The sequence below is a fragment of the Chanodichthys erythropterus genome, chromosome 14 (assembly GCF_024489055.1).
Source record: "Chanodichthys erythropterus isolate Z2021 chromosome 14, ASM2448905v1, whole genome shotgun sequence".
In the NCBI taxonomy this organism is placed as follows: domain Eukaryota; kingdom Metazoa; phylum Chordata; class Actinopteri; order Cypriniformes; family Xenocyprididae; genus Chanodichthys; species Chanodichthys erythropterus.
This window is the reverse complement of record NC_090234.1, coordinates 13670431-13696155: the sequence shown is the minus strand read 5'-3', so window position 1 is coordinate 13696155 and position 25725 is coordinate 13670431. Positions and strand designations below refer to the sequence as shown.

General features: G+C 37.6%; 3 protein-coding genes across 3 annotated transcripts in view; 1 reads left to right on the top strand and 2 right to left on the bottom strand.

The window, feature by feature from the left end:
• Nucleotides 1–914: 914 nt before the first annotated feature.
• Nucleotides 915–10768, bottom strand: cnot11 (CCR4-NOT transcription complex, subunit 11). Its single transcript, XM_067410649.1, has 8 exons — nucleotides 10544–10768; nucleotides 9222–9577; nucleotides 5910–6074; nucleotides 5265–5417; nucleotides 4991–5193; nucleotides 3461–3663; nucleotides 3235–3331; nucleotides 915–3099 (listed from the first exon to the last, which is right to left on the bottom strand). Exons 2-8 carry the CDS (start codon nucleotides 9538–9540, stop codon nucleotides 2902–2904), a joined length of 1338 nt encoding a protein of 445 aa, XP_067266750.1. The 5' UTR covers nucleotides 9541–9577; nucleotides 10544–10768; the 3' UTR covers nucleotides 915–2901.
• A 212-nt stretch (nucleotides 10769–10980) lies between these two features.
• rpl31 (ribosomal protein L31) lies at nucleotides 10981–16228 on the top strand. Its single transcript, XM_067410650.1, has 5 exons — nucleotides 10981–10999; nucleotides 11660–11760; nucleotides 11838–11963; nucleotides 15949–16061; nucleotides 16160–16228. Exons 2-5 carry the CDS (start codon nucleotides 11660–11662, stop codon nucleotides 16189–16191), a joined length of 372 nt encoding a protein of 123 aa, XP_067266751.1. The 5' UTR covers nucleotides 10981–10999; the 3' UTR covers nucleotides 16192–16228.
• A 3083-nt stretch (nucleotides 16229–19311) lies between these two features.
• Nucleotides 19312–25725, bottom strand: part of LOC137036467 (TBC1 domain family member 8) — a 43468-nt gene continuing 37054 nt past the window's right edge. Inside the window, exons 16-20 of the mRNA XM_067410648.1 lie at nucleotides 23215–23458; nucleotides 23070–23135; nucleotides 22847–22933; nucleotides 22666–22766; nucleotides 19312–19872 (exon numbers count right to left, since the gene is read on the bottom strand). Of these exons, the coding sequence (XP_067266749.1) occupies nucleotides 19537–19872; nucleotides 22666–22766; nucleotides 22847–22933; nucleotides 23070–23135; nucleotides 23215–23458 (834 nt within the window). The 3' untranslated portion in view covers nucleotides 19312–19536. The remainder of the gene's footprint in view (nucleotides 19873–22665; nucleotides 22767–22846; nucleotides 22934–23069; nucleotides 23136–23214; nucleotides 23459–25725) is intronic.

The window sequence follows — 25725 nt, the reverse complement described above, 5'->3', positions numbered from 1 at the left end:
TTAAGGGGTTAAATCAAGTTAACGGGTTTAAGTCGAGATTCATTTAAGGGGTTAAATCAAGTTAACGGGTTAAATCAAGATTCATTTTAAGGTGTTACATCAAGTTAAGGGGTTAAATTGACATTCATTTTAAGGGATTACATCAAGTTAAGGGGTTAAATCGAGTTACATTTAAGGGGTTAAATCCAGTTAAGGGGTTAAATTGAGATTAATTTTAAGGGGTTACATCAAGTTAAGGGGTTAAATCGAGATTCATTTTAAGGGGTTACATCAAGTTAAGCGGTTAAATCGAGATTAATTTTAAGGGGTTACATCAAATTAAGGGTTTAAATTGAGATTCATTTAAGGGGTTAAATCAAGTTAAGGGGTTAAATCGAGATTCATTTAAGGGGTTAAATCAAGTTAAGGGGTTAAACCGAGATTCATTTTAAGGGGTTAAATCAAGTTAAGGGGTTAAATCGAGATACATTTAAGGGGTTAAATTAACATTTCCTGGAGTAGCAAAATAACTTAAAATATTAAGTCTTGTTTTCTGAACAATGTGTTAAAATAAAGTTTATACTCATTAAAAAAAATTAAATAAAAAATCTGCCAGTGGAGAAAATTCTGTGGTTTACTTTTCTTACTCTGTTGGCAGATATGTTTGTTTTCAGCAAAAACTCACTTAAGACTTAATATCTTATGTAAATGTACCTTGATTAAAGAATGTTCATCTAATAGATATTTGTACTGGAAAAAGAAAAAACTGAGGTAGAACCTTTTTTTACACTGTGAAAATGACACGGGAACTCACTGGGTCTTCATTTACCTCTAGATAACGTGCCTAGACCTATGAGGAGGCTCAAAGGTCACGTCTGTTTATGTCTGTGTTTATGTACATCACTGTGGTGAAACGAGGCGAAATAAAGCCAGACCAGTTTTGCTCTTTTAAATGTTCAGGTACTTCAGGCTATAAATGACAGTAAACACATTCAGATTCATATATCAAATGTACATCTTCAAATGTCACAGTGCAAATAAAAACAGAACGTTTTGTAACTCGAGTGATTGTGCTTGTTTCAAAACCTGATAATAAAACTAATTTCAGCTGACAACTATTATATGTTAATCCAGCTTTACTCATATACATACAGAACACTCAAATAAAGTAATATACTATTAGGTAACAGTTTACAACAAAGTCCCATTAGTTATACAGTGTATATTAATCTTTAACGTTAATAATCATACAACTGTTCATTGTTAGTCAGCTCAGGTCTATTAAATGATATTAATAGATACAACTTTTGATTTTAAAGGGGTGGTTGATCATGATTTCACTTTTTTAACATTTTGTTAGTGTGTAATGTTGCTGTTTGAGCATAAACAACATCTGCAAACAAAGTTTTTTTTTTTTTTTTAAAGAATTCTCTGTTTAAGGACTACAACGGCTGGTAGGGACTACGAAGAGCTTCTTCTTAAAATTTACATAAACCCCGCCCCCGAGAACACACAACAAAGGAGGTGGGGCCATGTTGGGCTGCTTTAGAGAAGAGGAAGAGTTGTTGTAGTAGAGTGTTGTTCATTTTACGCCGGGCTGCTTCACAAACGAGGGTCAATTCAACACAAAAGATGAACATGACGGCACATGCTAGTGGATGAGTTGAATCAACTCCACAGCAACTACATCAATTTATCCACTAACCATTCAGAAACGACTAAAAGTTGTAACTTCTTCCTGAGTCTCTCCATCAGTGTCGACTCCGGTTTGAACAATGTAAGGCTGAACACTTTCCTCATTTTGGCTGCGTGAGATTCTCCAGCTTTGTTGTTGTTGAGCTGTTAAAGCTCCGCCCTCTTCTGGAAAGGGGGCGGGAGCAGCAGCTCATTTGCATTTAAAGGGGCACACACAAAAACAGTGTGTTTTTGCTCACACCCAAATATGGGCAAATTTGGGACTATAATAAATGACCTGTGTCATGTTTAGTAATGCAGTTAACTAAACATTATTGTAAAGTGTAACCAGCAAACCTCGTCTGGTTGATGGTTTATATCGTCCTCAAATGTAAATTATCCCATCTCTAAACTGACTATTAAGACATTTCTATATTATAAAAACGATAACATTATGAATTTCTGCAAAGCTGATACAAAACAATGTGTAACGTGAAAAGACATACAAATAAAATTTGACCTGTTTTAGTGCAATGCATGGAAGCTTTAAAAATGATTTGTCTCTTAAACAAACATTTCATTTTAATTTGTGTTGAAAGACTATGAAACAACAAACATCGTTATCATTTTACTTAAAGCCTTTATAAATAATGCATTTTAAGGGTATTCATAATGTTCATTAAAATGCATTAAATATTTTCTAGTTAAATGCAGTACAATATTTCCAAAATTGGTAGCTTGTTTTATACTTTCTAAAGGTGTAACAATGAATAGATAAGTATTATAATATATTATAACTGTGGTTACAATTATTCATGAGATCATACAACGCATTATAATATAAGGTGTATAATTAATGCATTAAAAATACTTTTTTATAATGCATTACACATAAAGGCCTTAAGTAAAATGTTACCCAAACATCCAAATGTCACACAGTCAAACGAACACATTCCGCTCTGCATCATTAATTAATGGTGATCATAAAATTTAATGGATTTCAATGAGATCACACTCACATGACGGCATGACTGTGACACAATGAAGAACGTCGTCTGAAAACGTGTTAGTAACCATCGCTTTAATGGACAAAAAAAACGCAGTAATCGGGATCAAAACAAAGACACAAGAGTTGAACATGTTGTACATGTAGGAACAGAAAACACAAGGAAGTTCAAATGCAGTGAACTGAAAGGCTTTCATAGAGAGACTCAGCTTTAGTCCTGGAGTTCATGCACTCCGTCTGCATCATTTGGCCATCTTGCCCTCGGCGGGCGCCTCTCCGTTATCGAGGGTCTTGAGGAGGCGAAACAGGCCCGCGGCCTCACGGATCCGGCTGAACTCGATGCAGAAGGCTTGAACCTCAATGAACAGATCCTGAACGTTAATGATCTTATTCCTGATGAGGGACTGGAGGAACACACACACCAGACGCACCAGACGGTTCTTCAGGAGACAGAATGAGAGAATGATCAATTTTGCTCAATTTAATGCATCCTTGCTGAATAAAAGTATTCATTTATATATATAAAAAAGTATGAAATGTTGCTCACACAGATGCATCATGGTACATTTGTTTACCTGCATGTATTTGTCTTTGATCTGCTCACATGTGGAGATGCAGTTGGAGATGTAGAGATGGATGAACTCAGGTGGAAGATCTACTGCTGTTGTTAACCTATAGTCGAACAAATAATGAAGCGCTTACACATACAGCTCACTCACACATCCACAGATGAAACTCTTCGTAGATCAGGGAATCAAGTTTTATGCCCTGTCTGTACTATCACAAACATGAAAGTGATACCTGTTGACCACCTCCATGGAGTGCAGCGACATGTCCATGTTGACCAGGACAGAGAAATACTCTGTGATCTGGTTGGATGACATCAGCTTCAGAAGCATCTCAATGGCCACTAGAGGGTTGTTCTCCACCAGGTCCGGTAGTTTGGCTGGTGTCAGTCCAATATGGTAAACCAGCTTTGGATCCTTCTCGAGTTCACCAAGCAGCTGACGAGAGAGAGAGAGTTAACTGTGAGGAACACATTTCACTTCAACATCAGAGGAGAAATCAAAGAAAACACACAAGTGTTCAAATGTTTAAGATCGGTAAGATTTTTTAATATACTTTTGAAAGTCTCTTCTGCTCACAAAGGCTGCATTTATTTAATCAAAAATACAGTCAAAATTGATAATCACAATATTTTTGTTTCAAATAGAGATCACGATTATCATATGATTCTTAACAGACAACTAAACTCAGGTTGAATGAATGATTCAATGACTCACTCATAAATACTTCACTTGTTTCATTACTGGAAGATCAGCATTTCTGAATGAATCTCTTAAATGAATGATTCAATGACTCACTCAAAGACTTCACTTGTTTCATTACTGGAAGATCAGCATTTCTGAATGAATCTCTTAAATGAATGATTCAATGACTCACTCAAAGACTTCACTTGTTTCATTACTGGAAGATCAGCATTTCTGAATGAATCTCTTAAATGAATGATTCAATGACTCACTCAAAGACTTCACTTGTTTCATTACTGGAAGAATCAGCATTTCTGAATGAATCTCTTAAATGAATGATTCAATGACTCACTCAAAGACTTCACTTGTTTCATTACTGGAAGATCAGCATTTCTGAATGAATCTCTTAAATGAATGATTCAATGACTCACTCAAAGACTTCACTTGTTTCATTACTGGAAGATCAGCATTTCTGAATGAATCTCTTAAATGAATGATTCAATGACTCACTCAAAGACTTCACTTGTTTCATTACTGGAAGAATCAGCATTTCTGAATGAGTCTCTTGAATGAATGATTCAATGACAAATGTATTTTTTAACAGTCACTTATTGCCACCTACTGGTGTAATCAATACAATCATTATCTGAAGAACCAAGTTACTTTCAAGTTACTTGCGGTAGACATCAGTGTTTATATCTGAACTATAAACTTTTATCCCAGTACTTCTGAGATTATTTGAAAATTTGTAACACAGAAATAACGATACTCTGTGTGTGTGTGGTTGAAAAGACAGTTTGCGAAGCTGTTTAATATCAAGATGCCTAACTGCTTTTTTCTGGGTCAGCGCGAACACAGATTTGAATGCTCAGAAGTGATTTTGTCAAAGATTTAATACACACAGGTGAAAAGTTGTCATATAGGATTGAGATTGTGTGCGTGTTTGAATCGAGATCGCAAACTTTTAATGATAAATCATGCAGTTCTAGTCACAATGAAAAAAAAAAAAATCGAGGTATCGTGAGATTCACACACGTGACCGTCATGTGATTCTCCGTCTCAGCTGTGTGTTGTGTCGTACCTGCGTCTGCTGTGCCGCTGATAGTGGACTCTTGAAGGCTTTGGCCATGATGCGCTTGATTTCCACGCCTGTGCCGTTCCGCACACACATGGATCGATCCCACTGAATCCGATGATCCGGTTCACACGGGTTGAGCCAGGACAGCTCATCCTCACACACCAGAAGAGGCGGAGTGGGCCGGATAAACTCAGGACGAAAGTGACCTGACAGAGAACCAGATTGTTTAATCACAGCATCACAATAAAGACAAACCAAACAGCAGCATCACACTCACTCTCCAGAGGAGGACGTGGTCCCGTCACTAGCGACTCTGTGATCTGATTGGCCACGGAGCTGTCGAAGCCCGAGTTGGAGGAGTCTGGATCAGGGTCGCTAAGTAGGCTGGGAAAACTGGCCTTGCTCTGAGTGGGCAGCTCCGACTGACGCTCTGAAGGAAAAGACACAAGATGTTTGTTATATCTCAGCTATTTATATAAAGTTGTATATATATGTATTTGCACCTAAAGTGACGTATATTATATAGCAAATCGGCTCAGTTGTATGATTGTTTATATCATCATAAAATGCAAGTATATTATTGCTCATAATCTTTCCAACGTGATTACGTAATGCGTGGCGCATCGCATCGCAGTGCAAGACGAGCATTTGTGGTTAAAAAGTATATAATTTAATTTTTTTTAGAAAATGGCTGATGGTTTCTCTAGATAAGACTCTTATTCCTTGTCTGGGATCATGTAGAGCTCTTTGAAGCTGCACTGAAACTGACATTTGGACCTTCAACCCATTGAACCCCAGTGAAGTCCACTATATGGAGAAAAATCCTGGAATGTTTTCCTCAAAAACCTTCATTTCTTTTCCACTGAAGAAAGAAAGACATGAACATCTGTAACTCCAACACCATCTGTGGATTGATTCATACCAGCGAGGGCGAGCTGCAGTCCGCTGATGTCGATGGTCTGCGGCGTGGCGCTCACGTCCATGGAGGACACCTGTCTCGGCGTCTTCTTGAAGAGCTCTCGGGGAGGGGCGAGCATCAGCTGCGACAGGAAGAACTTCTCCGGCAGTGTGATGGGAGGAAGAAAACCTGCAAAAAAAGCTGGTTTTTAAATTTTAGAATGGGGATCCCTCACATGAGGAAGATCATAATTGGAGGTCCATGGCATCTAAAAGATTGAAAACTAATAAACCTGCCATTGTACATAATGAATATTGTCGGCTCAATGACAACTGACTTTGTTCCTGTTTTGTAAATAAAAGTATCTGCTAAGTGCTTAAAGGGTTAGTTCACACAAAAATGAAAATAATGTAATTTATTACTCACTCATCATGCCGTTCCACACCTGTAAGACCTTCGGATCACAAATTAAGATATTTTTGATGAAATCCGATGGCTCAGAGCTATAGCCAGCAATGACATTTCCTCTCTCAAGATCCATTAATGTACTAAAAACATATTTAAATCAGTTCATGTGACTACAGTGGTTCAATATTAATATTATAAAGTTACGAGAATATTTTTGGTGCGCCACAAAAACTAAATAACGACTTAAATAGTGATGGCCGATTTCAAAACACTGCTTCAGGAAGATTCAGAGCGTTATGAATCAGTGTGTCGAATCAGAGGTTCGGAGCGCCAAAGTCACGTGATTTAGGGTTGTGCCGATGGACGATATGGACGATGGTGAGAGACACCATCGTGATGCCACGCCCCCACCCCGCTCCGCCCCTTTTATTCCCCTCACGTGCAACCTATTGGAAAGCCTGGATGAGTCATTAGTTTGGAAATAAAATAACTAGGGCTGGGCAAGTTAACGCGTTTTTATCGCGTTAACGCATTCATTAATTAACGCCGACAATTAGTTTATCGCGCGTTGATGTACTTTTTATTTTGAAAGTCCGTTGCTCACTGCGTTTGAATACACATAGATAGACTACAACCGAATACAACACAAACCATGGGTCACAGGAGGGGTGGGATGTTTATCAGTAGGCTACTGGCTGCTTGGGATGAGCGTCATCACGCGTCTCAACCAATGAAAGCACTTGTTGTGTGCCTAAGAGAGCTACAGCGCGAAAAAGAAAATATCTGGTGCGGACAGAAAAATGGAAAAAGGTACCCACTGCTTATCACTCAATAAAAGAATCACATTGCTAAGTGTTTTTGAACGTTTTGATTTCGTTTGGTTTAATAATTAACATTTGCGAGTCTGACTCTCACTGCACTCGTGAATTAGCAGAACTTGACGGGGACATTCAAATGCTTAACAAAACGCTTCATGTGACCAACAATTCTGTACATGTTTATTAAAGCATACTGTGTGGAGATAAACAAATGAGCCCAAAATATGAATGCAACACGTTTATATCTTAAACGGTTTCCTCTCATGTCATCTCAAGAAAACGCTTAATGCACTTAGACTGATATTAAAGATACCAAATTCTATTTACAAATAAAGCACATGCAGAAAAACGGATGACACCAAAATATAAACTTTAATATAAATTTTCTTCATAACGGTTTTATAAAGGTAGGAAATTGCTTAGTGTGGTTGTCATTTGTTAAAATAAATATAAAAATACAGTGTGTTTGTGTCCGTCTGTCCGCTGAATTTGACCCATAATCTCTGATTCTCCTCATCTGTGATCATGGAAAAGGGGAATTACAATGACAAGTAGGCCTACTCAATATGCTCGTTTAAGCATCATTTAAACGTTTCCAACAAATAAATGATTCGACTTTTCTCAGTGTGTTAATTACATAGATTTATTTGGATATTCATACGATGATATTCATACGATGGCTGAAGCAGCAGTGAGCGTCCAGCGTGCGACACGGTAAACAGATCAAAACTGTAAACGAAATTCTACAAAACTTCAGTGAAAAAATAATAAATAAATAAATAAAATGATCATGCGATGCGATAAAATAGCTTCTATTCCATGCAAACGATACCATTAAAAATGTTAACGTTCCACTTAATGGCAGAAACAAAACAAAAGGTAAGCAAGAATCCGTATTAATTTCAGTATGAGTAATAGAGCGCGATTCTGTCAAAATGGCGGCGCCGCCCCGGCATGCAACGAGGTGTGACGCCGGTTCGTATTCTCTATTGCACTTTTGTTCATACAGCAGTACTTTGAAAGCGATTAATCAGAAAAATCATGCGATTAATCGCGATTAAAATATTTAATCGTTGCCCAGCACTAAAAATAACCCTTTCGCACGTAAGTTTAAAATATTCTGGCTGACCCCCCAGCGTGAGTTTTTCAAGGCGACCGTTATTTAGAACGTATCGCTTTATGGTTTCCATGGTGACGCGTCATTGCTTGTCATGTCACACACCGCAGCGCTGTATGACTGATGATCTGCTTTTATTTCAGTTTCCCTTTTTTATTCAAAATATTCTCTAATTTGTTAACTATAACATGAAATATCTGATATTCCGATTGTCAAATATGTGAAAGTGGATGTGTTTTGCTATTTAAACAACTTTATAATGTTTGCGGTAGTTGAGCTATACACTTTATGGGCGTCGCCATGTTAGTTCTGTTGGATTTACAACATCTTATATGTATTTAAACATCCGAAACCTAAAATAAACATTATGTGGTTGAAAACACTGCATATTTGTGATATATGAAAAGTGCTGCGCACATCCATCTCTGGTTTAGCGCCAGCTAAAGCGCACACGCACATTTGAATTTGGCAATTGATCACGTGATGCACCGGTGTGATCGTACGCGTCTATTATAAAGTAATAAAGAACTGTAAATATCGTCAACTGCCAATTTAGGGGACATCGCCCAACCCTAACGTGATTTCAGCAGTTTGACACGTGATCCGAATCATAAAAAGATTTATAACACTTTTTGTTTTTTTGACGCACCAAAAATATTCTCATCACTTTATAATATTAATATTGAACCACTGTACTCACATGACCTGATTTAAATATGTTTTTAGTACATTAATGGATCTTGAGAGAGGAAATGTCATTGCTGGCTATATAGGCCTCACTGAGCCATCGGATTTCATCAAAAACATCTTAATTTGTGTTCCTTAGAAGAATGAAGGTCTTACAGGTGTGGAACGGCATGAAGGTGAGTAATTAATGACAGAATTTTCATTTTTGGGTGAACTAACCCTTTAAATGTAAATGATCTTTCACGGACAGCCATCTATGAACGAGTGATGCAAGACAAACACAACCAGAAGCGGAGGAGAACGTACCCGAGAGCGGTTTCTCCTGCTCCTCTCCTGTGGGCGATGGGTTCAGCAGGTGGGCAAACACCGCGGCGAAGGGGTTGGCGGCCAGCGGCTCGGTGCGGTACATCTCCCACAGCAGGTAGAGCGCCGTGAGCCGCTGCGGAGCGCTTGGCAGCAGGTCGGGCTGCTGCAGCAACATCACCAGAACCGAACCCACCCGGAAGTGCTCGGCTTTACCGAAGCAGTGGTGGAAGGCGGTGGACAGCTGCTCGAAGCTGTTGCTGCAGGCGTCCTCCGACATGATGCCCAGCAGGTTCGACAGCTCTTTCGGAGCCAGCGTCATGATGCTTCTCACGCAGGCCACTGGATCAACGAGAAAGCTAGAAAGAGACAGACAACGATGGATGAATTAGGTTTAAAGTCCGCATGAAACGTCTTTTCTTCCCTATTCTGATGTATATACAGTGAAACTGCTTCGCAAACAAGAACAAATGTAGATTGATTTTGTCTTTAGGGAACTGATTGGATGGTTGTGGTTTGTTATTGGTGGATCTCATGTGAGTGACAGGTTGCCCCGCCCTCGTCATCACAGAAGAGGAAGTTATTCTTATTCAAGATTAGGAGGAACATGAATTAAAAACAATAATGATGTGCACCAATAAATCATTTATAATAAATACTGCAATATTCCATAAAAAAGTTCATTTTGACTTCTTGATGACTTTAAATGACAATATTAGATCTAATATAGTGAGAATATGGAGGAAAGACATTCAAAGTGAGCAAAAATATGCAATTTTGGTGCAAAAGCTGATATTAATATGGCCAAAAGTGATGAAATTCTGATGCTTGTAATGGAAATAAACCAGATCTTTATAAAAGATGTTGATCATATTTGATACTATATGATGTCTGGATAATAAAGTAAACTTCTAACTAACAGTTATTCTTATGTTTACTTGATAAAATTAGTAAAGATTATCAGCTACGATTATACTAAAAGACTTTTACTTGCTGAAAAAGTCTAAACTATCAATTTAGACGACAGAAGGCAAGTAGTAGATTGTGTGAGAGTTTTTACAGCAACGTTTTGATCATTTATAGGCCTCAGAAAGGTGCTACAAATATCATACACACGGCTTTATGAAGTTAATATATTTATTTTGCGGTAACTGTTACTATATTCTAATTATTTCACAACATAACTGGATTATTCATCTTAATGAAGCACATTAGATGAAAATCAAATACTACAAGCACTTTTTTCACACGCTAAACTCCTCAAACCGCTGTCTATGTAGGGAACTCTGTAGGTTTTGAGACACAGTCAGTAACAACAACATTACCTGAGTGGAGCTCATTTATTCCGTCCCGTCAGCTCATGAATATTCAATAAAAAAAACAAACGCGGTGACGCTCCAGCACAGATACAACGTTTATCTGCGAGATTATACAGGTGATAATATTTTTAATCATTAAACTCTTTCTGTTTCATAATCCGAATCTTCTTCACTTCTTCCACTCATAACCGTCGCGGCTATCCGTGAGCGCTTCCTGTGAAGCAGACGGAATTATGGGAGATGTAGTTTTCAAATAAATCAACACGGAAAACGTTTAAAATCACATACTTTCGTTTTAAAATAAAAGTTATGTTTTTTAAACATAATTCACTCACGTATACGTCACACAATTTTTTTAAAAAAATACACAAAACAGTAGAATGACCCGGATGTGAATGCGTATTCCGCCTTGTATGTGACCCATAATCCACCGCTCTTCCTTTCCCACATTCTCCATTCAGAGTGAGTATCTCCCTCTCGTTCATCGTCTATAAATCCAGCATCATCCGCGTTATTTATCCCTAATAATTATGTTTAATGTCACATTTGAGTTTAAAGACACATTATGAATCATTATAATGCGTTTTGGTGCGTTTAAAATACTGATGTGAGCGATTACACACTTAATGCTAATGCGGCCGTGAGAGTATCTGCGAAAGCGGTAAATTACACTGATTTTAAGCGTAAATGTTGTTTTTACGCGATGTGAAACTCAATAAAGTTGTATATATGAATAATGTAGCTCATTAGCTCGTGATTATATATTTAAATGTTGTTTTACGCGATGTGAAACTCAATAAAGTTGCATATATGAATAGTGTAGCTCATTAGCTCGTGATTATATTATTTACAGTTGTTTTTACGCGATGTGAAACTCAGTTGCATATATGAATAATATAACTCATTAGCTCGTGATTATATTATTTACAGTTGCAACACAGATGCATTAATGTATTATACAGGTGTGTGTCTCTCATCCAATCAGAGTTCAGACTCAGAACAGTATAGAAGCATGTTTTTATAATGAGAAATGACATAAAATGTGTTATTAGAGAAAGTTAGCTGGTTGTTTTGGTGAATGAATGACTTGCATCATGATCATGATTGTGTGTTTTTGTGCAGATGGCACCGAAGAAGGGTGAGAAGAAGAAGGGCCGCTCCGCCATCAATGAGGTGGTGACCCGCGAGTACACCATCAACATCCACAAGCGAATCCACGGCATGTAAGTCACTCCTGGAACGAGTAACCGCTCATCCCTGATCCGTACCGGAGTATTAATGCATCTTTCCGCTCCTCCAGCTCTTTCAAGAGGCGAGCTCCTCGTGCTCTGAAGGAGATCCGCAAGTTTGCCATGAAGGAGATGGGCACGCCTGACGTTCGCATCGATACCCGTCTCAACAAGGCCGTGTGGGCCAAAGGTGTCAGGTGAGACGCGTCCTGATGGTTGGAGTCTACATTCCGAAATGTAGTGTGATCAGGACTGGAGCTGAACTTCTCCAGGAATGGGGTTGGACACTCCTGGCCCTAGTAAAGATGCTGTCAGTTAAAACCCAGCCAGTGTATTCACAGTGGAAGCTTTAAAAAACATGTTTATAACAACTGCAAGGCACTTCCTGAACTGAACAGCGATTGGATGCTGCCTGTGTTTTCTGCATTAAAGTGTTAGTTCACCAAAAAATGAAAATAATGTCATTTATTACTCATCCTCACATGTCGTTCCACACCCATTAGACCGTTTATAATCTTCAGAGCACAAATTAAGATATTTTTGATGAAATCCGATGGCTCGGTGAGGCCTGAGCAATGACATTTCCCCTATCAAGATCCATTAATGTACTAAAAACATATTTAAATCAGTTCATGTGAGTACAGTGGTTCAATACTAGGTCTTACGGATGTGGAACGACATGACGGTGAGTAATAAATGACATTATTTTCATTTTTGGTTGAACTAACCCTTTAAGTATTCACACTCTCTGCCGTTACAGTGTGTGTCCGCTGGCGCCGAACAGAGCAAGCGTTTTAAATTCTTTCCTATGGAAGTTGAGCTTCACGCTCGCAATGTGAATTGTGTGATTGAGAGCGGTCGAGAACGTCAAAAGGTTGGGGACTTTATCCGAATATCAAGTGAAACGCATGATCGCTTTGAGGTTCAGGTTGTCTTGAGTGTCTATAAATATGACATTTAATTTCTCAAACGTCCATGTAGGAAGACACATCGTGGCCATATTCCAGGATGACAATGTCAAGATTTATCAGGCTTGGATGCATGAAGAATCACTTCCAGTCCAGACCTTAAATTCATCTAAAGACTTTGGGATGTGCTGGAGGAGACTCTTGCATTGTCAATACCAAAAATGAAGCTCCTCTATGATCTTGTATTGTCGGTGTAAGAGGTGAGCAGTCTGTAAAGTCTCCTCCAGCACATCCCAAAGGCTTTCAATGAATTTAAGGTCCCAACCATTCTTTCACAGCTTGAGCTTGATGAATCTTGTGCTGCGTCTCAATTCGCCTACTTGTACTACGCCCTAAAAGTATGTACTCTTTCTGTGAACAAAAAGTACTTTCTTTTGAGTGTGTAGCAAAAGAGTAGACAAGCTTTGGGACATATTACGTCATACAATCGCTTCTTTTCTCCTTGTCGCATCGTCTCAATCATCTCACATCCTCCACATTTCATTTAGTGAATTTCCTACCGTGTCGGAGAGAAATGCAGCACTTTGATCTGTTGAGTCTTTCATGTGGAGAACTCTCCTCATATTAATGCATAATGATGCATTTAAAAGTGGCCATTCGGATCTTTATAAAAGTCCACAGATGAAAAATAACACATATAACATTAAATAAATATTTTCTATCAGGCTGAACTGATTATTAGTCACTCAAACCTCTCAGCGTCGATCGTGCATATCCACCATGTTTTGTAGTTTAACACTTTTTACTTGTGTTTGTAGTTCTGAACTGAATCCGTGTCCAACGCGCAATGGGTTGTGGGCAATATTAGGGATCCACACTTCGAAAATCTACCGGAAATAGACCATCCGGGGACTTTTGGCACACTCTTTTCAACATACTATGCTTTGGGACACACTTATTTTAATCTCTCATACTATTTAGGATGGATAGTATGGACATTGGGATGCAGGCTTGGTTTTGTTATCCTGGAATATGGCCATGATGTGTCTTCCTATATGGATGTTTGAGAAATTAAAAGCTACATGCTTCAATTAGGGTTTGAAGAACTATTGCCAAACATGCTGGAAATATAATAATCACAGCAATAATGATCTAATCATAGACTCTTAAAGGTGCAATATGTAAGAATTTTGCAGTAAAATATCCAAAAACCACTAGGCCAGTGTTATATATTTTGTTCACTTGAGTACTTACAATATCCCAAATGTTTGCAACTATTTGTAAATCATGAGAAAATTGCAATTTGTGTGAGGAGTCACCTGTCAATCACGTCATCATACCCGCGTTACCCTCGGTTTCTGGTTTATGATGCTTTAACCGTTTAACTGTCAACCCCACTTTTTTTTTTTTAGACAAGAAAATGCACTATCCAAACTTAAATGGTTGTAATTCAAGAATACTTTGGAGTATAGACATAAGGCTGGTCTTATTTTAAAGATGATATTTGGCAGATTATTGTAGAAGTGAAATAACTTATGTAAGTGAAACAGAAAAAAAGTTATAGAAGTTTAAGTTTATGAAAATGTAAAAATATAAAATTTTATATTTTATATAAAATTTATATTTTACAAAACAAGTTTTACTCTAAAGCTGCAAGGAAATCAAAGACGAAAATCTGAACAAGTTGTGTTCCAAATTTCAGGTTGATATCTCAAAAAATGAGCTTTCAGTAAGATTTTGTTTGGGCGCAGTACCACACTTTTACACTAGATGACAACCAAGCTCCATTACTGACCATATAAGGGCGCCTCCATTTCCATATATGGTTTGAGTGATCTGAACCATATATTTCCATTATTTTCATACAATTTATGAAGTAGACATCATATTATAGAAGTAGTATGGGAAGTTTGGCAGAAAATTGATATGAATTCAGCCTCTAATAAACATAAAAATAACATGCATGTGGGTTATAGATTGCCGCCACAATCATAAATGTATATATTTTTTTTTCTATTAAAAACATTTTCAGACCTTTTTTTCTCAAAAAAATTGGATGTTATCTTTTGAACTCTTGGCATGAAAACAAACATGTTTCAACCAATCTTTAATGATTTTTCATGTTCATCGCTATTTCAAAATAAAGGTCTGAACATGCCTTATAAATATGAAAATATGCTTGTTGCAAATTGATAAATTACTGCTCCTCTGTCATTTATTTTGGAAATCAGTCACCAAATATGTAAACTAGAGATTCTAAGCTTTCAAATGATATATAGTTTGTCAAGATTAGTTTAGGTTTAGTATAGAATATTACTGTTTTAAATCTGTAATGGCAAACGTCCCACCTGTGGGACGGTGACAGTTAAGGGGTTAAAATTTACATGTTTTAATAAGAGAACAACTGCTTTGATATATTTATAGACAAAACCGAATTATTGTTATATAGCTCAACACGTTTATTCTTATTGTTTAAATCTAATTTTCTTGATGTTTTGCGAGTCTCATGCTTTACCATGCCTCAGAGAAAAACACCATTTTGTGAAGTAGCTAACATGGCATAATCAGATGCAGCTTTATTTTTAGTAACCGTAATACAGCATTTTCTCCATCATACAATGTTTTAAAATGAATAGCATGCCATTTATCAACACAATCATCCAGCATTTAATCTGATATTGTAAAATCGCTCTATCTTACTGCAGTGTGTAACAGTGTCTCACAGCAGCCGCCGAGAGAACGCACAGAGTAACGTTATAACATCATTTTCAACACTCTATCTAATATGATAAACAGAGCTGCGTTACCTCATGATGTCGTGATATTCCTTAACTATATCATATGATGTAAATATGAGACAACTCAAACAGGCATTTTTGCACCATGTCTTGAATTATAGGCTATAGCACACAGGGAGTTGTTGCCCTGCATCATATTCGTCATCAATCAACAGTATGAAATGTCAGATGAACTGGGACGGGGGAAGTGCATTCATTTTAACATGTTATTCACCATGATTAATCTAATTAATGCATTAAATCGACAGCTCTAATCTATGTGTGTGTGTGTTTAATGCAGTTTGAAAGCTTTTGTTGAAGTTACACTGGCTGTGTTTACAGCATTGACAACTTTATTGGGTCACAAAGCTCGCCTGTTTCTAACTGCAATCACTTGAAACGGAGATTAAAACGCTCTACAGACACATTAGCGGTGCTACAGGAGTCATTCACCGTTACCCATCCGATGCTTAACAGCGACGTCTTGTGTTTGGCAGGAATGTGCCGTACCGCATGCGTGTGCGTCTGTCCAGGAAACGCAATGAAGACGAAGATTCTCCAAACAAGCTGTACACCCTCGTCACATACGTCCCAGTCACCACGTACAAAGGTGAGGATGAATGCGTCATTTGCCCTCCATGCAGGAAATCTGTGTTTGACTTAAACTCTGGATCTATTGTTTAAAAAAACATCTTTTTGTGTTCGCAGGTCTTCAGACTGTAAATGTGGATGAAAATTAATTCTCTTCATGCTTGTTGGAATAAAAACATAAAAGGATTTTTGTTGTGGATGATTTATTTCTTGTCAGACGAGTTGTGCAGATATTGATAGACTGTAGAGAATAAAATCAACATGCGTAGTATGTAAACTTAAGATGCTGCGACATCACATTGCATTTGTACAGCAAACAACATCTTGACTTAAAGCTGATTATTTCTTCGGAAAGGCTTGAGGTGAGATTGTGCAGATAGAGCAGAGCGTTTGGCAAATCTGATTGGTTCCTCCAACCAAGAAAATCATCTAATGCTACATGTTCCGTTAAGAGATCAAGATATACATTCACAACCACAGTATGATTTGATCACTGATGTTTCATTTGGATAAGCTCACTGCAGTGAAATATTAAACTTGGTCCCTTTGGATTTCACAATGTATGAAAGTTTTCTGTGGCACAATAAATCTGAGGATCAGTCATGTGACTTGTTTTTAAGGCACTTTATACATAGATAAACTCTTAAGTGATGAAACCGGAACAGTTTGTTCAGATAATGTCGTCAGGATCTAGTACAGATAGTCAAACAAAACTTTGCATATTTCAAATAATAAATAAAATGATCATTTGTGGCATAATGATGATTACCGCTTGTCTAAAAAAAACAAATCTGGGTTAAAGTGAAGCACTTTCAATAGAAGGGAATCTGATATGCATTATTTCAACTGTATGAATGGAAAAACAACCTTTTCCTTGTAGTTTTACAATTTTGTTTCCATCACAATGCAATGCCATTTATCTTAAAACACTGTAAAAATGATTAAACAGAAGAATGTAATATTATAAGCATTGCATTTCAGGCTTTAAACTACAAAAAATTTGCTTTTTTTTTTAAAGAAAATTAGTCAGAATTGCTGGCAAGCATCATGTCGCCTCAAATGCTGCTGATCGAGCTTAACTAGTAAATATTCCTATAAAAAACATCAAATCAAAATCATTTCACTGTACATTCACTATATCTGCTTTCTAAATGCATGATTTTGATCTTGTTGAACAATATATTTCATTAAAAAAAAAATTGACCTCAATTTTTAATCAAAATGATTAAAACGCTGAACGCCGCAGCATCAGATATTCAGCTGCTTGAACAGATTTCCTTCACATGAGTCTCGTTTATACAGTCAGAAACATGTAAACAATCCCATCAGACTGAACTTACATGGTATTTAATAGCTATAGTGAGAATTCACACAAAAAAAGAGCTTAAAATCTGATGTGACAAACACACTTTCCTCGTGTGTGAAGAACAGAAGCAGATGTCAGTGAGAGTAGATGCGTTTGAATACTGATTCATAAAACATAACGCTGATGATCATCTGAATCACTTCACAGTTAGTTCATTTCAAATTCTGATAATTTACTCACCCCCATGTCATCCAAGATGTTTTTGTGTTTCTTTCTTCAGAAATTGAGGAAAATATTCCAGGATTTTTCTCCATATAGTGGACTTCACTGGGGTTCAACGGGTTGAAGGTCCAAATGTCAGTTTCAGTGCAGCTTCAAAGAGCTCTACATGATCCCAGACGAGGAATAAGAGTCTCATCTAGAGAAACCATTCTAAAAAAAAAAGATTATACACTTTTTAACCACAAATGCTCATCTTGCACTGCTCTGTGATGTGCCACGCACTATGTAATCATGTTGCAAAGGTCACGTGAAGTACCACAGTAGGGTGAAAAACATCATTGTTTTACCTTTTTTCTAAAGGGCGTTTAACTTAGTCTTTCCAACGTGATTACGTCATGCCTGGAGCATCAGAGCAGTGCAAGATGAGCATTTGTGGTTAAAAAGTGTATAATTTTTATTTATTTTTTTTAGAAAATGAGTGATGGTTCCTCTAGATAAGACTCTTATTCCTCGTCTGGGATCATGTAGAGCTCTTTGAAGCTGCACTGAAACTGACATTTGAACCTTCAACCCGTTGAACCCCAGTGAAGTCCACTATATGGAGAAAAATCCTGGAATGATTTCATCAAAAACCTTCATTTCTTTTCCACTGAAGAAAGAAAGACATGAACATCTTGGATGACATGGGGGTGAGGAAATTATCAGGAAGCTGAAACATTAACTAATCCTTTAACTAAATGCTTAACCGATGTTCACAAATGAAACCTAACTGTAAAGTGTGAGCAGTAAAGCTGTACTAAAACACTCTCGGATCAATGAGGCTCAGCTAAACGAGACTTCGCTTCACGACATCCTACATTAAAGCATTCAGTGAGGGGAGTCCAGCTCACCCCAGCGGCATCTTGGGATTTTATAGACGTCACACTGCAAAAAAAATGTTCTTTCTCAGTGTTTCTGTCTTGTTTTCCAGCACAAATATCTAAACATTCTTAAATCAAGATACATTTACTGGAGAAGAGAAATGACTGAAGATATTTAGATATTAAGAACAAATATCTGCCAATGGGGTCAGAAAAATAAATTTAAAGGAACACTTCCCTTTTTTTTGAAAATAGGCTCATTTTCCAACTCCCCTAGAGTTAAACAGTTGAGTTTTACCGTTTTCAAATCCATTCAGCCGATCTCCGGGTCTGGCGGTAGCACTTTTAGCATAGCTTAGCATAGTTCATTGAATCTGATTAGACCGTCAGCATCCGCTCAAAAATGACCAAAGAGTTTCGATATTTTTCCTATTTAAAACTCGACTCTTCTGTAGTTACATTGTGTACTAAGACCGACGGTAAATGAAAAGTTGTGATTTTCTAGGCCGATATGGCTAGTAATATGCATAATATCATCACTCATGGTACGGCAGCGAAGTTTCTTGATTATTACGCCTGAATGAGAGTATAGTTCCTAGCCATATCGGCCTAGAAAATCACAACTCTTCATTTTCCGTCAGTCTTAGTTCACGATGTAACTACAGAAGAGTCGAGTTTTAAATAGGAAAAAAATCAAAAAACTTTGGTCATTTTTGAGCGAGATGCTAACGGTCTAATCAGATTCAATGAACTATGCTAAGCTATGCTAAAAGTGCTACCGCCAGAACCGGAGATCGGCTGAATGGATTCGAAAACGGTAAAACTCAACTCTAGGAGAGTTGGAAAATGCCCGTTTTCAAAAAAAAAAAAAAAAAAAAAAAAAAAGGGGAGTGTTTATTTCATTCAAAAGGGAAAACAAAATTATTCTTCCTGTATTGGCAGACATTATTTTTACTCATTTCTCTTCTCCAGTAAATGTATCTTGATTTAAGATTGTTTAGATGTTTGTGCTGGAAAACAAGACATCATTTTTTGCCTGTTTGGTCCTCCATACGCTCGTGAATCATCACAATCAAGGCACACGTGAGGTCGTGGTCTGGAGCTCATCACCTGCCCGCTGCATGCTGGATCATGAGCAGACCGGCGCGCTCCTGGTACTGCTGAGTCTTTGCGGAAGCGATCTTTGCGCTCAGGTCGACGGGCCGCTCCAGGAAGTTGACCAGCACCTGCTCGGTCAGTAAGGAGGCCAGAATCTGCTCGAAGCTCACCGACCAGTGAGCGTCCGACTCGCCGGCGTCTCTCGAAGCGTCCTCGCGGTGTCGCGCCTCTCCGATCTGCAGCACGAGACTGGTGACCATCCCGATGGCCTGGAAGAGCTCGGCCTCACACGGCTCGCCTTGAAACATGCTGTACAACGTCTTACAAAACTGGATGAACTCCCGCTGACCAGACAAAACACACAACAGTAGACTTCTGAATGACTGCATTCACAGTGAATGCTGCTCTGAGTTTGAGTCACATTCACACAGGTGTGGAAAAACAAATGACAGTTTTTAATTTAAACTATTAAACTTTAATTTAAGGGTGAACTGTCCCTTTAAGAGCTCACTGCGGTTTTCCGGTTTAGGAGTTTAAAAATGAAGACCGTCATAAACAAGTACTGTAATTTTAGAGTTGTAATGTAAAATAATAATAATAATAATTACATTTATATTATTTGTAGTAAATACTCAACTTTATTTTACAATCAAATACTGCAATAGTAATATTTCTTATATTGTTTTTACTTAATATTAACAATAATAACTAGAATGTAGATTTCCTGAAGAAGATGAGTGGTGCTCGCTGTGCGCAACTACACTGCTCCTACACTGACAGCATGTTTTTAGCAAATGCTAATATGATTAGCATGTTGATAGCATTATTTTAACATGATTAACATGTTTTCAACAAAATGTTAACACAATTAACATTTTGCTAGCATGTTTTTAAGATGCTCACACGATTAGCATGTTTTGCTAACATTATTGTAACAAGATAAGCATGTTGATAACAAGATACTAACATGATAAGATGTTGATAGCAAGATACTAACATGATTAGCATTATGATATTAGTCTGTTTTCTGCAAAATTCTAACACAATTAGCATTTTGTTAACATTATTTTAACATAAGCATGTTGCTACCATATTTTCAACAAGATGCTAACACGATTAGCATGTTGTTAACATGATGCTAACACGGTGATTATCATGTTTGCTAACATGTTTTTATCAAGATGCTAACACGATTAGCATGTTTGGTAGCATTATTTTAACATGATTAGCATGTTGGTAGCATTAAAATAACATGATTAGCATGTTAACGTTTTCAACAAAATGTTAACATGATTAACATGTTGCTAGCATTTTTTTTATTAAAATACTAACACAATTAGCATTTTGCTAACATGATTTTTAACATGACTAGAATGTTGCTAACATGTTTTCAGCAAGATGCTAACACGATTAGCATGTTGTTAACATTATGCTAACATGATTAACATGTTGCTAGCCTGGTTTCAGCAAAAAAATGCTAACATAATTAACATTTTGCTAGCATTTTCAACAAGATGGTAACACGAACATGTTGTTAGCATGATGGTAACACATTGATTATGTTGTTATGTTGATTATGTTTGCTAACATGTTTTTAAAAAGATGTTAACAAGATCAGCACATTACTAACATGTTACCACAATCAGCTTCTTGTTAACATGAGGCTAACATAAGCATGTTATTGCATTTTTTCAACAAGATGCTAACACAATTAACATGCTGCTAATATGATTTTAAAATGATTAGCATTTTGTTAACATGATGTTAACAACTAACATGATGTTACCACAACTAACATCTTGTTAACATGAGGCCAACATGATTAGCATGTTGCTTGCATGTTTTCAACAAAGATGCTAACACAATTAGCATGTTGCTATCATGATTTTAAGTTAGAATGTTGTTAACATGATGTTAACACAATTAGCATGTTGCTTGCATGTTTTCAACAAAGATGCTAACACAATTAGTATGTTGCTATCATGATTTTAACAGGTAGAATGTTGTTAACATAATGCTTACATGATTAGCATGTTGCTTGCATGTTTTCAACAAAGATGTTAACACAATTAGCATGTTGCCATTTTGTTACCATGATGCTAAAAGGATTCGCATTTTGCTAACGGGATGTTAACAAGATTAGCATGTTGCTACCATGATCAACATGTTGTTACCATAATGCTAACATGATTAACATTTTGTTAACATGATGTTAACAACTAACATGATGTTACCACAATTATTGCATGAGCCAACATGATTAGCATGTTGCTTTCATGTTTTCAACAAATATGCTAACACAATTAGCATGTTGTTAGCATGATGTTAACACAGTTAGAATGTTGTTAGCATGATGCTAACATGATTAGCATGTTGCTTTCGTGTTTTCAACAAAGATGCTAACACAATTAGCATGTTGCTAGCATGATGTTAACACAGTTAGAATGTTGTTAGCATGATGCTAACATGATTAGCATGTTGCTTTCATGTTTTCAACAAAGATGCTAACACAATTAGTATGTTGCTATCATGATTTTAACAGGTAGAATGTTGTTAACATGATGCTAACACAATTAGCATGTTGCTTGCATGTTTTCAACAAAGATGCTAACACAATTAACATGTTGCTAGCATGATGTTAACACAGTTAGAATGTTGTTAGCATGATGCTAACATGATTAGCATGTTGCTTTCATGTTTTCAACAAAGATGCTAACACAATTAGCATGTTGCTATCATGATTTTAACAGGTAGAATGTTGTTAACATGATGCTAACACAATTAGCATGTTGCTTGCATGTTTTTAGGAAAATCCTAACACAATTAACATTGTTAGCAAATAAAATGTATTTATTCATGGGTCTATGACAAACGGTGCGGAGCAAGTAGCGGGACAAAGTTGTCCAGAAGAATAATAATAAGTATGACGGATAACAATAGTGATGCTCTGCCTTTGACAAGCACCACTAATAATAAAAGTAAAGCTGACTTGACTAAGATGGAACTCAACAAAACAGCCAATCACAGTGAGGATCTTCACGTGTATATGAGTGAGTTTTGTGACTCTCATGAGCTAAATATCCAAAACAAACACATGCATTAACATATTAATGTCAGTCCATAAACTGGAGATTCACCTGGTTCATGTGAGGAAGAGGTTTCTCCTCATCCTTCTCTTTGCCTTTGTTCAAGTCCTGAAGCATCTGCTGCAGCTGCTCCTCATAACTCTTACTCTCACCTGCAAACACATGATGCATCATCATCATCATCACAGGAGCATTGAGCAGAAAACACCATCAAAACACTCGAAAAACTCACCGTTGGGCAGGTTGACATAGAGAGGTCTGGTGCTGGACAGAACTGGACTCTTCAGAGGGGACGAGTCTTCTTCATTCTCACTCAAGGCTGTGAAGAAAAGTGGAGAATAAAGGAAAACAATGAACATCTGCTCTAGTAGAGCCCCAAAACAACATCAAGACTTTGAAAAAGGGTCATTTTGCTTCTCTTGATATGAAAAATAATAATCCAGTAGTGATTGGACCTGGTGGGATGTGCAGTCGGTACAGCAGCCTGATCTTCTCATTCAGCTCCTCACAGTACAGAACGTCTGCAAAGAAAGAGCGCAGGACTGAGACACGAGGCGACGATGAGTATTTCTTGAATAAACCTCAAGCACGCGGTCCTACCGAGCATCTGAGCGAACTGAGAGAAGTTTATGAGGTTGTCTCTGTCCTGGTCCAGCAGTGTGAAGGTGCGCTGGGCGACAGTGTCGGTGTGCGTCCCACAGATCCACGGCGCCAGCAGCTCATACAGGCTCTTGAACTGAGCTCGATCCACGAAGTAGCGCTCGGCGCAGCCGCCCGTCGCAGGAAGAACGGCGCCGGAGCTGCACACGCCGTCACCCCAGTACAGACTGATGAAGTGCTCTGTCTGAAAGACACACGATTAATCATTTATAATCATTTACTCTTTAATCATTTATAAATTGAATAGGGTAAAACGTTAATTAATAGATAGATTGATTGATTACATTAAAGGGTTAGTTCACCCAAAAATGATTACTCACCCTCATGTCGTTCCACACCCGTAAGACCTTCGTTCATCTTCAGAACACAAATTAAGATATTTTTGATGAAATCCGATGGCTCCGTGAGGCCTGAGCAATGAGACTTCCTCTCTCAAGATTCATTAATGTACTAAAAACATATTTAAATCAGGTCATGTGAGTACAGTGGTTCAATATTAATATTATAAAGCGACGAGAATATATATTTTTTTAAATAACGACTTATTTAGTGATGGCCGATTTCAAAACACTTCTTCAGGAAGATTCGGAGCGTTATGAATCTTTTGTGTCGAATCATGATTCGGATCGCGTGTCAAACTGCTGAAATCACGTGACTTTGGTGCTCTGAATAGCTGATTCAACACACTGATTCATAACGCTCCGAAGCTTCCTGAAGAAGTGTTTTGAAATCGGCCATCACTAAATAAGTCGTTATTTAAAAAATATATATTCTCGTGGCTTTATAATATTAATATTGAACCACTGTACTCACATGACCTGATTTAAATATGTTATTAGTACATTAATGGATCTTGAGAGAGGAAATGTCATTGCTCAGGCCTCACGGAGCCATCGGATTTCATCAAAAATATCTTAATTTGTGTTCTGAAGATGAACGAAGGTCTTACGGGTGTGGAACGACATGAGGGTGAGTAATTGATGACATTATTTAATTTTTTGGGTGAACTAACACTTTAACGCTGCATTCACATGGGGCGTCGCGTTTACTTTGAATGGGTGACATCATGTGTTGCTGAACTGAATTGTGGGTTCCGTCCGAGTGTGTCTCATACGTTCTGAAAAGTGAAGCTGCGGGCTCTTTGATCGCCCCCTGGAGGCTGGATGCAGTACAGGTCATAAACCCCGCCCTCTCAATGCAGTCGAATGAGACTTCAGTGAAAACTTAAAAATAAATTCTGCTTCAAATAAAACTTTCTGAATGATGGTTTTGGTCATTTAAGGTAGTTGTTATCACACTGATATATATTCAATTGTTCGTTTTTGTGATGATTTAGATTTTAGCTAGCAATTTGATTCTATAAAAACGGGGCGTGTCGTCATGATTCAAGTTGATTGACAGGTTGTCTGAGGACTGTCGGAGCTTCGAGGGGAGATTGAAGATGTATAACTAACTGTTAATTTTAGATTTCTTTGTCATTAACACCAACAAAATGAGTTGTTCAGCAGTAAACTGTACTAACCGACCTACAGGATCTGACGGATCACTGAACTTTTTTTCTGTAACATCAAATGTGGGCGTTATAAGCTAATTAATAAATGTTATTAGTTAAGATAACACTCCTAATGTTAACCATGTCGGGAAAAAGCAGGTGATCGTTATCTGGCAGTTACTTATTATTTTTATGGGTATAAAATAATAATTAGCAGGACAAAACTAATGATAGCTTACTCTAATTACAGCAATCGATCTCCTGTAACGTTAGTTGAACTTGATTTAAAATGGCCGGACTGTTTCTGACGATTTAGAGTTGTTTCTAGTGGCATATTATATTGATTTTATCTACTGATTTGCTGTTTTAAAAGTATTATTGCTCTAGAAATAGAATAGCCTATTATTTTATAGGTAGACTTTTAAATTGTGTATAATTTTTATAGTCTATTTAAAATACATGAATGATGACGCAGTCGTCTGGGCGGAAGTTTGATATCGCGACTCCGCCTCCGGCTGAACTGACGATTACTTCTGCGCATGCCCAGGCTCCAAACTTTTTTTTTTGACGCATTGCGTAACGCGTCAGCGCCCATTCGTCGGCCCATTTTGGCTTCAGTTCAATACAATGGAAGGAAGCGGTGTAGCGTCGTCCATCTTTTTTTACAGTCTATGGATCCGTCGCATCACTTGCTCGCGGCAGAAGTTGAAGATTCTCAACTTTTCAAGCGCCAACGCAGGGGTCAGCCAATCAGATCGCTTTATGCAAACACCCTAGTGCAGCCAATTGCGTTCGTGCAACACCGGAAAGTGATGTAATTGGGTGTATAACGGTCGCGTCAACACAAGCTTCAGACACGCCCTCCGTCAAGCGTTGATGCTGACGCCCCGTGTGAATGCAGCGTAAAAGGTGCAATATGTACGATTTTCTGTCTGCTAGAGGTCGATAGAAGCCTGTTC

What these genes read in the sequence shown, in the direction of transcription:
- cnot11 (XM_067410649.1), bottom strand. Translation starts at nt 9,540, where the DNA reads ATGACGCTGGCTCCGAAAGAGCTGTCGAACCTGCTGGGCATCATGTCG. An exon ending in ACCACGTCCTCCTCTGGAGA is followed by an intron (nt 5,194 to 5,264) that starts GTGAGTGTGATG and finishes GTTCTCTGTCAG; the next exon opens with GTCACTTTCGTCCTGAGTTT. An exon ending in TCAAAGACAAATACATGCAG is followed by an intron (nt 3,100 to 3,234) that starts GTAAACAAATGT and finishes TGTCTCCTGAAG; the next exon opens with AACCGTCTGGTGCGTCTGGT.
- rpl31 (XM_067410650.1), top strand. Translation starts at nt 11,660, where the DNA reads ATGGCACCGAAGAAGGGTGAGAAGAAGAAGGGCCGCTCCGCCATCAAT. An exon ending in GTGTGGGCCAAAGGTGTCAG is followed by an intron (nt 11,964 to 15,948) that starts GTGAGACGCGTC and finishes TGTGTTTGGCAG; the next exon opens with GAATGTGCCGTACCGCATGC. An exon ending in CCCAGTCACCACGTACAAAG is followed by an intron (nt 16,062 to 16,159) that starts GTGAGGATGAAT and finishes TTGTGTTCGCAG; the next exon opens with GTCTTCAGACTGTAAATGTG.